This window comes from Saccharomyces cerevisiae, chromosome III (genome assembly GCF_000146045.2).
Source record: "Saccharomyces cerevisiae S288C chromosome III, complete sequence".
Lineage (NCBI taxonomy): Eukaryota > Fungi > Ascomycota > Saccharomycetes > Saccharomycetales > Saccharomycetaceae > Saccharomyces > Saccharomyces cerevisiae.
In genome coordinates, this window is record NC_001135.5 from 65,634 (window position 1) to 78,556 (window position 12,923).

The following is a 12,923-nucleotide window of genomic DNA, read 5'->3' on the forward strand; positions in this document are numbered from 1 at the left end:
TTACCATCCTCTCAATGTTCTCTTCTTTTTCCTGCTTATTTCTTAGGTGACCAAAAAGTGAAAAATTTTCCAATTTAACTTACGTCGTTCGAAGTGATGACAATAAGGATATTCATTTATTAATCGCTATTTGATACCCACTCTTGCTACTACCTCTCTTTTAATCCAAAATTACAATTTTTACGTTACCATTCATTACATAGTGTATCTCTATTCATTCAAGACTGTATTTTGTTTGATATATATATGTATATATACATATTATTTTCGTTAGTGTTCGGTTTCCAAGTTAGAAATAATCTACTGGAAATCCTTTGGGATCAACCCAAGCTTACTCATTCTGATTTTCACAGCGTTTCTGTGACCGTCTAGACCCTCCTTCTTGGCAACGCACATAACAGCTCTACCGATGTTTTCTAAACCTTCAGGGGTAATGTTTTGGGCAGTGATAAACTTTTGGAAGGTTGCAGTGTTGGCACCACTGTACTGCCTAGCGTAACCATAGGTTGGTAATGTATGGTTAGTACCACTTGAATAGTCACCGCACGATTCTGGAGTGTAAGCACCCACAAATACGGACCCTGCATTGTCAACCAATTTAACATAATCGTTAGCATTGGCGATTTGTAGAATCAAATGTTCTGGTGCATATTGGTTGGACATTTCAAGGGCTTCTTCGTAACCGTCACAAAGAACGATCGTACTGTGAGCAATACATTTACGAACAATATCCACACGTGGCAGTTGTAAAGCTTGATTGTGGACAGCATCTTGAATCTCTTGAATTTTCTTTTCGCTCAAGTTAACACCAACAAGGATAACTTGGGAGTCAATACCGTGTTCAGCTTGCGATAGCAAATCACTTGCAACAAAATCCACATCGGCATCTTCATCGGCAATAACCAAAACTTCACTTGGGCCAGCTGGCATATCAATGGAACATAGAGCTTGAGTGTCATTTTGAACATACATTTTGGCGGCAGTCACAAATTGATTACCTGGACCCAAGATCTTATCCACTTTAGGAATAGTTTCTGTCCCGTAAGCCATAGCAGCAACGGCTTGGGCACCACCAGCTAGAACAATCTTGGAAGCGCCAACTTTTTCTGCGACATAAACAACTTCGGGTGAAACTTTACCATCAGATTTTCTTGGTGGAGATGCAAACACAATCTCCTTACATTGGGCAACTTGTGCTGGAACACCAAGCATTAATGCAGTACTTGGTAAAATGGCAGTGCCACCAGGGATATACAAACCAACTTTTTCAATAGGACGAGGGAATCTGGAACACAAGACACCAGGTTGGGTTTCAACTTCAAGAGTCTCTGTTGGCAATTGAGCAGCATGGAATTTGCGGACGTTTTCAATTGAAAGGTCCAAAGCTTCCTTCATTTCCTCGGTTAAACCTTCAAAGTATTCTTCTGGGAATGGAGCATTAAGAACAGGATTGGATAATTTTACACCATCAAACTTTTCTGTGTACTCCAAAAGGGCAGAGTTACCTTTGTCTCTAACATTTTCGATGATCGGATTGACTAAATGCATAATTTCAGAAGTCTTTTGGATTGGTCTGCTCAAAGCCTTCTGCACACCAACTTTGTCGGAAGCCTTCACCACGTCCAAGTGAATTGGACCGGTCAGTTTTTCTTCTTCAGCCTTTGGTTGTCCAACAAACTTTGGCTTAGCATCACCTTTCCGTCTTGTAACCTTCAGATGCTTCATATTCAGATTATTCTCGACGTCCTTCAATGAAACATCGTTGGCCACTAATTTGGCCAGTGCAAAGTAGAACAAATCGGCAGCCTCCCAAGAAAGCTCCTTCTTACCCTTTGCCTCAGTCAGTTCTTCAGCTTCTTCCTTGATCTTGGCATCTAACAATGCAGAGTCGTTGAATAGTCTTCTAGTATAAGATTCCTCTGGAGCGTCCTGTAGCCTTTGTTTTAGTAAAGATTCTAGCCCCACCAAACCATGCTTGAATTCACCAAAGCAAGACATGGTCTCCAAGTGGCAAAATCCAACGTTTTCTTGTTCAACGATAAACTTTAAGGCATCCGAATCACAGTCAGTAGAGATTTGTAAAAGCTTTTGGCCATTGCCAGAAGTTTCACCCTTGATCCAGATTTCATTCCTAGAACGAGAATAATAAACGCCACGACCCAAATCGATGGCCTTTGCTATAGATTTCTTCGAAGAATACACCAACCCTAGACAACGCTCATATTGGTCGACAACTAGGGTGGTATATAAACCGTCAGGACGGTCTGTACGTACTTCACCAAGCACTTCTTTGGTCAACATATCCTTGCTTAATTTCTTTATGGACACAATTTTATCTTGCGAGAATTTTTGTTTTACCATGAATTGATTGGAGAAAACACCGTTCTCTTCCACAACAACACGCTCCTTTGGTACATTCAATTGTTCAACCAAGTGTTCGGCTGTTTTAGCATCTTGGCTAGCAATGAACAGAGAAGAAACTCCGTTGTTCAAGAAGGCAATGATTTCATCATCGCTGAATTTACCACTTGGCAAGGACAAAGCCACCAATGGAACTTCTTCCTCTTTGGAGAACTGGAGAATCTCTTCATTACTCAGGCTCGAGCCATCCAAAAGTACCTGACCAACAAGTGAAACGTATTCCTTCTTACTATTCCATGAGGCCAGATCATCAATTAACGGTAGAATCGGCAAAACCATTATTCAGAAAAAAAATTTTGTAAACTATTGTATTACTATTACACAGCGCAGTTGTGCTATGATATTTTTATGTATGTACAACACACATCGGAGGTGAATATAACGTTCCATATCTATTATATACACAGTATACTACTGTTCATAGTCATATCCTTTTCTTACCTTCTATATCGAATGACTGATAAAAAAACGTGAGTCACTGTGCATGGGTTTAGCAATTAATTAACTAATTTACCGGAGTCACTATTAGAGTCAGTTCGACTGCCTAGAAGAACTGCTGGTTGTCAGGATTGTGATGGGGGCATTCTGCTGTATTATGACCCATCGTATCGCAATGCTCACACCACTGTTGTCTTCCTGCCGTGGTATCGACTGGTGCAGGGGGGTCGAAAATTGGCAACGATTCCACGGCTGTTTGTGCTTGAGCCTGTTCCAACTGTTTGATTTTTTCATTAGCCTCTTCAAGTTTTTTCGTTAAGGATGCCACCTCTTCCGATGAGGAATCTTGTGGTTTTGTCAAAAATAGTTCCTTGCTCAAATTTTGGTATTCTTTACTGAGCGAATCGTTATGCATTTTCAATTGTTCGCGTTCTTTAGCCCACTTTGTCTTGTGTAACTCAAATTGGTCTTCTATGTTGCGTAATTGTTCCAGCTGTTTTTTCAGGAGTTCGACATCTTCGTTGGCACCAGTGGGTTGATTATGAGAAAGATTTCTCTCTTCGTTTTCTTTGATCTCTTCGTGTAGTTGGCTTACGACAGCAAGTAGCTGTTCATTCTCAGCGTCAAAAAACTGCTTTTGTTTGGCTTGCTGTCTGCGTTCGAGCTCCAATTGTTGCTTGAGATGGTCTATCTCTTTCTCTCTTTCTTGTATTGTGGCTTCATACCTATCAAAAGTCGGTTGCACTTCTTCGAGGACCATTCTTTGGTCATCGAGTAGCCTTTTGTAGTGTAGTTGTTTCCTTTGTAGCTTTTCGATGGTCAATTGGGCTTCTCGTAATTCAATTGTAACTTCGCTGCTATTGAGGTCATTCATGTGGCCATTGTCCGGTTTCCAATCGCTGGTGGTGTTGTGATTAGCCTTTCTGTCTGATGACAGGATAGAGTCGACCTCCATTCTGTCTTCTCTGTTATCGTAACCAAATTCTTGCTGTTGATGGTGATCCGATGCCTCCTGGTCCATCGACTGTTGATTACCGCTGTGCCGACTGGTGATCCGGAAACTTCTCATGGGTGTGGGGGATTTAGGATCATCCATGGGAGAGAACTGGTTAGTGAGCCTCACAATAGATCTGTTTTTGGGTATTGATAGCGGTTCCATTGTCGTTCTTCTCGAGGTTTGCGATATCGATGCCTTCTCGATCAATGATGCGACTTTTTGCAACTGAATAAATAGTCCACTTTGAGGATACTCCGTTTGAAAATACTTCTTCCCCATGAATGATCCATCGTTCTTACCAATGTTGGCAAGTAAGTCTACACCAGCAAACATTCCAGCTTTCGTGTCCACTGGACCCACGTATTTCAGTTGTCCGCGCCCCAAATTTGGGATTTGTATGAAACATCCTATCTTTCTTTGATATCTATCCATGGTATTTCAAACGCATACACAGCCAGCCACAGCTCAACGCCTTTTACCTTGTCCTTTGATGCCTGTCTCGTCCAAACGTTTTTGGTGTCTTGGCCAATTGCCCTTCTGAAAAATCTCACTGTCCGCAACTCATTAAAAGATACCCAAGCAAGCTACACGATAAAGAAAGGAGAAAGTTCATTAAAAGAACGTACATATAGCGATACAAACGTATAGCAAAGATCTGAAATGGATACGGATAAGTTAATCTCAGAGGCTGAGTCTCATTTTTCTCAAGGAAACCATGCAGAAGCTGTTGCGAAGTTGACATCCGCAGCTCAGTCGAACCCCAATGACGAGCAAATGTCAACTATTGAATCATTAATTCAAAAAATCGCAGGATACGTCATGGACAACCGTAGTGGTGGTAGTGACGCCTCGCAAGATCGTGCTGCTGGTGGTGGTTCATCTTTTATGAACACTTTAATGGCAGACTCTAAGGGTTCTTCCCAAACGCAACTAGGAAAACTAGCTTTGTTAGCCACAGTGATGACACACTCATCAAATAAAGGTTCTTCTAACAGAGGGTTTGACGTAGGGACTGTCATGTCAATGCTAAGTGGTTCTGGCGGCGGGAGCCAAAGTATGGGTGCTTCCGGCCTGGCTGCCTTGGCTTCTCAATTCTTTAAGTCAGGTAACAATTCCCAAGGTCAGGGACAAGGTCAAGGTCAAGGTCAAGGTCAAGGACAAGGTCAAGGTCAAGGTTCTTTTACTGCTTTGGCGTCTTTGGCTTCATCTTTCATGAATTCCAACAACAATAATCAGCAAGGTCAAAATCAAAGCTCCGGTGGTTCCTCCTTTGGAGCACTGGCTTCTATGGCAAGCTCTTTTATGCATTCCAATAATAATCAGAACTCCAACAATAGTCAACAGGGCTATAACCAATCCTATCAAAACGGTAACCAAAATAGTCAAGGTTACAATAATCAACAGTACCAAGGTGGCAACGGTGGTTACCAACAACAACAGGGACAATCTGGTGGTGCTTTTTCCTCATTGGCCTCCATGGCTCAATCTTACTTAGGTGGTGGACAAACTCAATCCAACCAACAGCAATACAATCAACAAGGCCAAAACAACCAGCAGCAATACCAGCAACAAGGCCAAAACTATCAGCATCAACAACAGGGTCAGCAGCAGCAACAAGGCCACTCCAGTTCATTCTCAGCTTTGGCTTCCATGGCAAGTTCCTACCTGGGCAATAACTCCAATTCAAATTCGAGTTATGGGGGCCAGCAACAGGCTAATGAGTATGGTAGACCGCAACAGAATGGTCAACAGCAATCCAATGAGTACGGAAGACCGCAATACGGCGGAAACCAGAACTCCAATGGACAGCACGAATCCTTCAATTTTTCTGGCAACTTTTCTCAACAGAACAATAACGGCAACCAGAACCGCTACTGAACGATGATTCAGTTCGCCTTCTATCCTTTGTTTACGTATTTGTTTATATATATAACTTTATTTTTTTTTATTAATTGGGCTGCAAGACAATTTTGTTGTCAGTGATGCCTCAATCCTTCTTTTGCTTCCATATTTACCATGTGGACCCTTTCAAAACAGAGTTGTATCTCTGCAGGATGCCCTTTTTGACGTATTGAATGGCATAATTGCACTGTCACTTTTCGCGCTGTCTCATTTTGGTGCGATGATGAAACAAACATGAAACGTCTGTAATTTGAAACAAATAACGTAATTCTCGGGATTGGTTTTATTTAAATGACAATGTAAGAGTGGCTTTGTAAGGTATGTGTTGCTCTTAAAATATTTGGATACGACATCCTTTATCTTTTTTCCTTTAAGAGCAGGATATAAGCCATCAAGTTTCTGAAAATCAAAATGGTAGCAACAATAATGCAGACGACAACAACTGTGCTGACGACAGTCGCCGCAATGTCTACTACCTTAGCATCAAATTACATATCTTCGCAAGCTAGTTCCTCGACGAGTGTAACAACAGTAACGACAATAGCGACATCAATACGCTCTACACCGTCTAATCTACTCTTTTCTAATGTGGCGGCTCAGCCAAAATCATCTTCAGCAAGCACAATTGGGCTTTCAATCGGACTTCCCATCGGAATATTCTGTTTCGGATTACTTATCCTTTTGTGTTATTTCTACCTTAAAAGGAATTCGGTGTCCATTTCAAATCCACCCATGTCAGCTACGATTCCAAGGGAAGAGGAATATTGTCGCCGCACTAATTGGTTCTCACGGTTATTTTGGCAGAGTAAGTGTGAGGATCAGAATTCATATTCTAATCGTGATATTGAGAAGTATAACGACACCCAGTGGACCTCGGGTGATAACATGTCTTCAAAAATACAGTACAAAATTTCCAAACCCATAATACCGCAGCATATACTGACACCTAAGAAAACGGTGAAGAACCCATATGCTTGGTCTGGTAAAAACATTTCGTTAGACCCCAAAGTGAACGAAATGGAGGAAGAGAAAGTTGTGGATGCATTCCTGTATACTAAACCACCGAATATTGTCCATATTGAATCCAGCATGCCCTCGTATAATGATTTACCTTCTCAAAAAACGGTGTCCTCAAAGAAAACTGCGTTAAAAACGAGTGAGAAATGGAGTTACGAATCTCCACTATCTCGATGGTTCTTGAGGGGTTCTACATACTTTAAGGATTATGGCTTATCAAAGACCTCTTTAAAGACCCCAACTGGGGCTCCACAACTGAAGCAAATGAAAATGCTCTCCCGGATAAGTAAGGGTTACTTCAATGAGTCAGATATAATGCCTGACGAACGATCGCCCATCTTGGAGTATAATAACACGCCTCTGGATGCAAATGACAGTGTGAATAACTTGGGTAATACCACGCCAGATTCACAAATCACATCTTATCGCAACAATAACATCGATCTAATCACGGCAAGACCCCATTCAGTGATATACGGTACTACTGCACAACAAACTTTGGAAACCAACTTCAATGATCATCATGACTGCAATAAAAGCACTGAGAAACACGAGTTGATAATACCCACCCCATCAAAACCACTAAAGAAAAGGAAAAAAAGAAGACAAAGTAAAATGTATCAGCATTTACAACATTTGTCACGTTCTAAACCATTGCCGCTTACTCCAAACTCCAAATATAATGGGGAGGCTAGCGTCCAATTAGGGAAGACATATACAGTTATTCAGGATTACGAGCCTAGATTGACAGACGAAATAAGAATCTCGCTGGGTGAAAAAGTTAAAATTCTGGCCACTCATACCGATGGATGGTGTCTGGTAGAAAAGTGTAATACACAAAAGGGTTCTATTCACGTCAGTGTTGACGATAAAAGATACCTCAATGAAGATAGAGGCATTGTGCCTGGTGACTGTCTCCAAGAATACGACTGATGAAAATAATATTGACGTTCGCATTTAATCTATACCTATAATTCTGTACTTATATACTGTTCCTTAATTGAAGATTTCAACATCGTTTTTGATGTAGGTCTTTTCACCTGGAGGTGCGGCTGGGGTACCGAAGACTAATTGAGCTTGTACGGTCCAAGACTCAGGGATTTTGCTTGGCAAAGCAGCTTTTATGTAACCATTGTAGTGTTGTAGGTGACCACCCAGGCCCATTGCCTCCAAGGCAACCCACGAGTTGATTTGAGCGGCACCAGAGGTATGGTCCGCGAAACTAGGGAATGCAGCTGCGTACGCTGGGAAGTCAGCCTTTAGCTTTTCAGTTACCTTGTCGTCGGTGAAGAAGATTACAGAACCAAAGGCCTCATCCCTTGCTGAAGCAGGCCTCTTTTGACCGGCAGGGCTTTCTATAGCCTTAGTCACTTCGTCCCAAACTTTTTTGTGAGTTTCACCAGTCAAGATAACAGCGCGATTTGGCTGGGAGTTGAAAGCGGTGGGTGTTTCTTTAATGATGGTTTGGACGACGGATTGGATGTCGTTGATAGTAATTTCACCAGGTAACTCCGGTTTCAAAGCGTAAATAGTACGACGAGCAGTTAAAGTTTTCAAATAAGTTGCAACAGCAGACATGATATTGGATTGTTTTTTTGTATATATGTTGATATAGGATACTTCAGTCTACGAAAAAAGTACAAATTATGTAGTCAGTTCCTTCAGTATGGTGTCCTTATATACTGTAGTTTGGACAAGGTGCAAATGCCAAGACCCTAGCCCGAAAAGCTCGAGGCACCCCAGGATCTTTTTCTTTACGTAATTTTCACGTAAAACGCCACAGTCCGATTTTTCTCGAATAATCATTAGTAAAAGCGGTATACTGGATTATTGTACGATAACAAGGTAGAGCTTTATTACTAAGCTAAGACGTTCTTACATCAATAGTGCTGTTCGTTATTGATGTTAGGAGAAGGAGCGGGTCTGGTGAATAGTGTAAGCAGTGTTTCTGAACTTTTTCTTCGTCTAAGTCCTTGTAATGTAAGGTAAGAATGCAAGCATCTTGTTTGTAACGCGATTGTACGTTGACGTTAGTAAGTCACAAACCCAAGCTTAACTTCTTCGTGAGGAAGGAAAGTGTTGTCTCCTACTTTTTTCAAATTTTCGAATTGTATTTATATTTATTTAGTACTTCTTGAGTTTACATATCCTTCGTAAAAATGCAACTTTTGTCGAAAAACACTTCCAAAAAAAAATAATAATGAATTTATGAAGCATACTAACGAGCGAGCACATCGCTGAGGTATCATTACTTCATGAGATAAATTAAGATCTCCTCATATGCGAATTTCCTGTTCAGTGATAAACGTTGATTACGTTATTGATAAAAGTCTTTTCTTCTGGCAAGGCAGTTGGAACACCAAAGACCAATTGAGATTGTACAGTCCACGCAATAGGAACATCTTGAGGCAAAGCAGATTTGACGTAGTCATTATAGTGTTGCAAATTAGCCCCCAATCCCAATAGTTCGAGGGCAGTCCAAGACTGAATTTGCACAGCACCGGTCGTATGAGCGGCGCATGTTGGGAAAGCGGCTGCCAAGGCTGGAAAATCTCTTTGCAGTTTTTCAGTTGGTCCTTCATCAGTGAAGAAAATGACTGAACCGTAAGCCTCATCTCTGCAAGACTCTGGTCTCTTCTTGGCTTCAGCAGTTGGCATTGCGCTCGCAACAGCATCCCATATCCTTTTGTGTGTATCACCAACGATAATGACAGCGCGATTCACTTGTGAGTTAAAAGCTGTTGGCGTATTCTTGAGAATAACGTGTACAGTTCTCTTTACATCATCCAAACCGACACCTTGTGGTAATTCGGGCTTCAAATTGTAGATGGTACGACGGTTTGTAATAGCGTTTAAGTAGTTTCCAGTTGGGGACATTTCTTTGGCTTGGAGGTCTGGTGTTCTTGATTTTGATGGTGTATATAGCTTTAAAAAACCAAAAATGATCAACCTTTATATCTCTCTTCGATCACAACATGGGTGGAGACAAACACAAAGTAGTGATGACCCACTCAGGTGTTAAAGTGTGTCATATCTGCAAATGACACTGTATTTTTTTTTCCTTTGCCATTTATTGTCGCAGTAAGGAAAAGCGCAGAGCAAAGCTGACAAATTGAAAAATTATTCGGAAGAGCATTGACAAATATTGATTAATAATCAAGTAACACTCGCAGACATTGTTATTTCAGAAGTAAAAATATCGCAGAACAAGTTGGTTAAACTGAATGCTTCAGTCATTCTAATGCTAATTACACCTTAACAAAATTAAAAATTCTTAACGTAGATTTTTAAAAAAGGCAAGAAGATCGTTCCTGATGCACGACGAAAACGGTTGCACCCCTACTAAGGCAAAATTGCATATGCGGATGAAATCAAACCTCTTCTGTTGCATTAAGAACAAAAGGAAATCATTTTTCTCTCACTTCATATTATTTCACTTATATTTTCCTCTCCACTTCCATCACGCAATCGTTAGTGCTTTTTATTTTTTTTCTTCGCTCATAAAGGACTAGAATTAAAATGAAAATCGTCTATCATTACACGTATGCTATTACTACAAAACAGAAGTACAAAAATGAATAAATATAAAAGAAGTAAATGCTTTTTTTTTTAACACCAGAAGGCAACGACCCTTTTCCAATAAGGTCCGTTCCTCAAACGTTCCCTATATTCTTCGTCTTCTTGCTTGATTAATTCTTCATCAAAGATTTGTCTATGAGAATCTAGGTCGATCTTGTCTGCCCTGATGAACAGTTTCCAATCCTTGTGCCAGACCTTGTAGCCGACATAAAGTGCAATCAAGATTGGCATAGCCAAGTAGTTTTCGAAAAAGGCTTGTGCATCCAGCTTACCTTCACCAATGGGGGCGATAGCGACCCAAAATTGGGCAATAAGAATTAAAATCATCATAATGCAAGCGTAGGCAGATCCCCAAACACCAGTTTGAGATTTGAAACCCAATTCTCCAAGAGATCTCCCTTGGACTTTCATGGCTCTTCTAAATCTAAGATGGGATAAACAAATGGCAGTCCATGTGAAAAGCTGAGACAAACCAGAAATGGCCAATAACCAAGTGAAAACTTGTTCTTCCTTGGGAGATGCAGCACAGAAGGCAATAACGGCAAACAATGCAGAAACACCCATGGCAATCAATGGTCTACCGGCTCTGTCGATGTAGGAGAAAACCTTAGGAGCGTAACCTTGCTCGGATAGAGTTAAAAATAAACGAGCACTGGAGTAGAAGGAGGAGTTAGCCATGGACAGCACGGAAAGTAGAATAACGGCGTTAATGAAGTGTGGGACGACACGGACACCGTGGGATGCAACAGCAATGACATATGGCGAGGCTTTAGTACCACCACCGGTAGAACCCAATAATTGATCGGAATTGTATGGCACCAAGAAACCCAGTAGAATAATGGTAGCCAAGAATAGGAATAAGATTCTGTAGATCATTTGTTTGGCCGCACCTGGAATGGCCTTTCTTGGATTAGATTGTTCTGCAGTGGTGATGGCAATAAACTCTGAACCACCAAAGGCAAAAGCAGCAGTCACTAATGTTGCAGCAACACCTTTAAATCTGTCAATGGCATGTTTACCATTGAAAGCGCCCGGATCGTGCCAGTATTTACCACCAATAAAACCATCATTACCAGCGCCACCAACATCGATGATAATACCAAGAATGAAGAACCCAGTCATCATCAAAATTTTGCAACAGTTGAAGAAGAACTCAGCTTCTGCATAACCACGAGCACCGAAAATATTAATAGTAATCACCAAAACATAGAAAATAATGACGAACACATCCGGGTTCACAGATGTCGTCCAATATTTGATAGTCATGGATGCGGTCACCAATTCCAGAGGACACACACACAGCCATTGCAAACAATAAACCCAAGCGACTGCAAACCCAAAACCATCATCCACAAGGAAACTGGGGTATGCATTGTAGCCACCAGTCAAGTTACTATACACTAGCGCCATTTCACCACATGCTTGAATAATACAGTACAAGATAGAACCCATAATAGCGTAACCAATAAGTAGTCCAGCTGGACCCGCATGAACCAACGCGGTACCGTTACCGACCAATAACCCAGTACCGATACCCGTACCCAACGCAATCATCAGAACATGTCTAGGCTGAATGGTTTTCTTCAGCGAGTCCGACTTATGACCTGTATTAGCGCCTATGTTGTCCGAACTTTCATTTTTTTCTAGTTCTTGAGCCTGTCTAGAAGAAGGTGAGATAGCCGACGTAAGATCGTTCATTTGTGTTGCTTCTACTTCATCCTGTGGACCCTGATCCGCTCTTTTAAAGGAGTCGAAAAACCTACGCACGGCAGAAGTGTTATGCTGTTCGTAACCTAAATGAGGTTGTGAGGATGGACGGTCATTGGAGCCTGTTTCGAAATATTCAATTTCATTATCCTGCCCCGTGGCATGTATTTCTGTGGAGCTATTTTTCAAGTCTTTCAGTTCGTATAGAGACTTCGACGACGACATTGTGCGAAGCTATCTTTGTCTATATTAGCGTGCTTCTTCTATAAAGATTACATAATAAACTTGTTCTACATTGTTGTGGGCAGACCATCAAAGACAAAGCACTTATATATGTATGTAAAACAAATGAGTATTACGAGGAAAATAACAAAAAGAAACTAATCACGAAGGATATGAGTCTTGTTAGCGGACGAGGGGAAGATAGCGCAAGACACACGTATAGCCGACCTATCCTATGCATCTTAGCCGTCTTATCAGGATTGATTTGCGGTTCAGTGAAAGAGATAACCACTGCCAAGCTGGAAGAAATGGCTAGAAGGCACTAAAAAAAGAGCCTCGCAGCGCAACTTAAGAACTGTGGACTACTAAGGAGCAGCAATCCGCTGGACGTGGGGGAGTTGAAAGTTGGCCGGATACTGCAACCTGCTTATCTATGACTCGATGAGACCGTTATTTAGTGCGATGGTGCCACTGGGAGTGCCATCAACGGCAAAGTTGCAGCTTTTTGCAGCAGATCAGTGCCGCTTAGACGGCACCCTCAAGCGGCACTGAAGAACGGCGCGCTTTTTTTTTTCTTCTATTATGCCGGTCAAGGAAAAAAAGAAACCAAAAAAAAATGCCGTGGGAGGCACGGATGCAA

At 41.4% G+C, this 12,923-nt stretch overlaps 7 protein-coding genes across 7 annotated transcripts, besides 1 other annotated feature; 2 read left to right on the forward strand and 5 right to left on the reverse strand.

The window, feature by feature from the left end:
- Positions 1–300: 300 nt before the first annotated feature.
- Positions 301–2,700, reverse strand: HIS4 (trifunctional histidinol dehydrogenase/phosphoribosyl-AMP cyclohydrolase/phosphoribosyl-ATP diphosphatase; the record flags this gene model as incomplete). The annotated part of the gene is made up of 1 exon (NM_001178675.1): positions 301–2,700. One exon carries the CDS (start codon positions 2,698–2,700, stop codon positions 301–303), a length of 2,400 nt encoding a protein of 799 aa, NP_009900.2.
- A 265-nt stretch (positions 2,701–2,965) lies between these two features.
- On the reverse strand, positions 2,966–4,288 carry BIK1 (Bik1p; the record flags this gene model as incomplete). The annotated part of the gene is made up of 1 exon (NM_001178674.1): positions 2,966–4,288. The coding sequence occupies one exon, from the start codon at positions 4,286–4,288 to the stop codon at positions 2,966–2,968; it is 1,323 nt and encodes a 440-aa protein (NP_009901.1).
- Positions 4,289–4,516: 228 nt separating this feature from the next.
- On the forward strand, positions 4,517–5,734 carry RNQ1 (prion domain-containing protein RNQ1; the record flags this gene model as incomplete). Its single annotated transcript, NM_001178673.1, has 1 exon — positions 4,517–5,734. One exon carries the CDS (start codon positions 4,517–4,519, stop codon positions 5,732–5,734), a length of 1,218 nt encoding a protein of 405 aa, NP_009902.2.
- A 435-nt stretch (positions 5,735–6,169) lies between these two features.
- On the forward strand, positions 6,170–7,708 carry FUS1 (Fus1p; the record flags this gene model as incomplete). Its single annotated transcript, NM_001178672.1, has 1 exon — positions 6,170–7,708. One exon carries the CDS (start codon positions 6,170–6,172, stop codon positions 7,706–7,708), a length of 1,539 nt encoding a protein of 512 aa, NP_009903.2.
- Positions 7,709–7,771: 63 nt separating this feature from the next.
- HBN1 (putative nitroreductase) lies at positions 7,772–8,353 on the reverse strand (the record flags this gene model as incomplete). Its single annotated transcript, NM_001184449.1, has 1 exon — positions 7,772–8,353. One exon carries the CDS (start codon positions 8,351–8,353, stop codon positions 7,772–7,774), a length of 582 nt encoding a protein of 193 aa, NP_065436.1.
- A 471-nt stretch (positions 8,354–8,824) lies between these two features.
- Positions 8,825–9,044: an origin of replication (ARS306; Early-firing autonomously replicating sequence on Chromosome III).
- A 26-nt stretch (positions 9,045–9,070) lies between these two features.
- Positions 9,071–9,652, reverse strand: FRM2 (type II nitroreductase; the record flags this gene model as incomplete). The annotated part of the gene is made up of 1 exon (NM_001178713.1): positions 9,071–9,652. One exon carries the CDS (start codon positions 9,650–9,652, stop codon positions 9,071–9,073), a length of 582 nt encoding a protein of 193 aa, NP_009904.2.
- A 732-nt stretch (positions 9,653–10,384) lies between these two features.
- On the reverse strand, positions 10,385–12,286 carry AGP1 (amino acid transporter AGP1; the record flags this gene model as incomplete). Its single annotated transcript, NM_001178671.1, has 1 exon — positions 10,385–12,286. The coding sequence occupies one exon, from the start codon at positions 12,284–12,286 to the stop codon at positions 10,385–10,387; it is 1,902 nt and encodes a 633-aa protein (NP_009905.3).
- Positions 12,287–12,923: the final 637 nt, after the last annotated feature.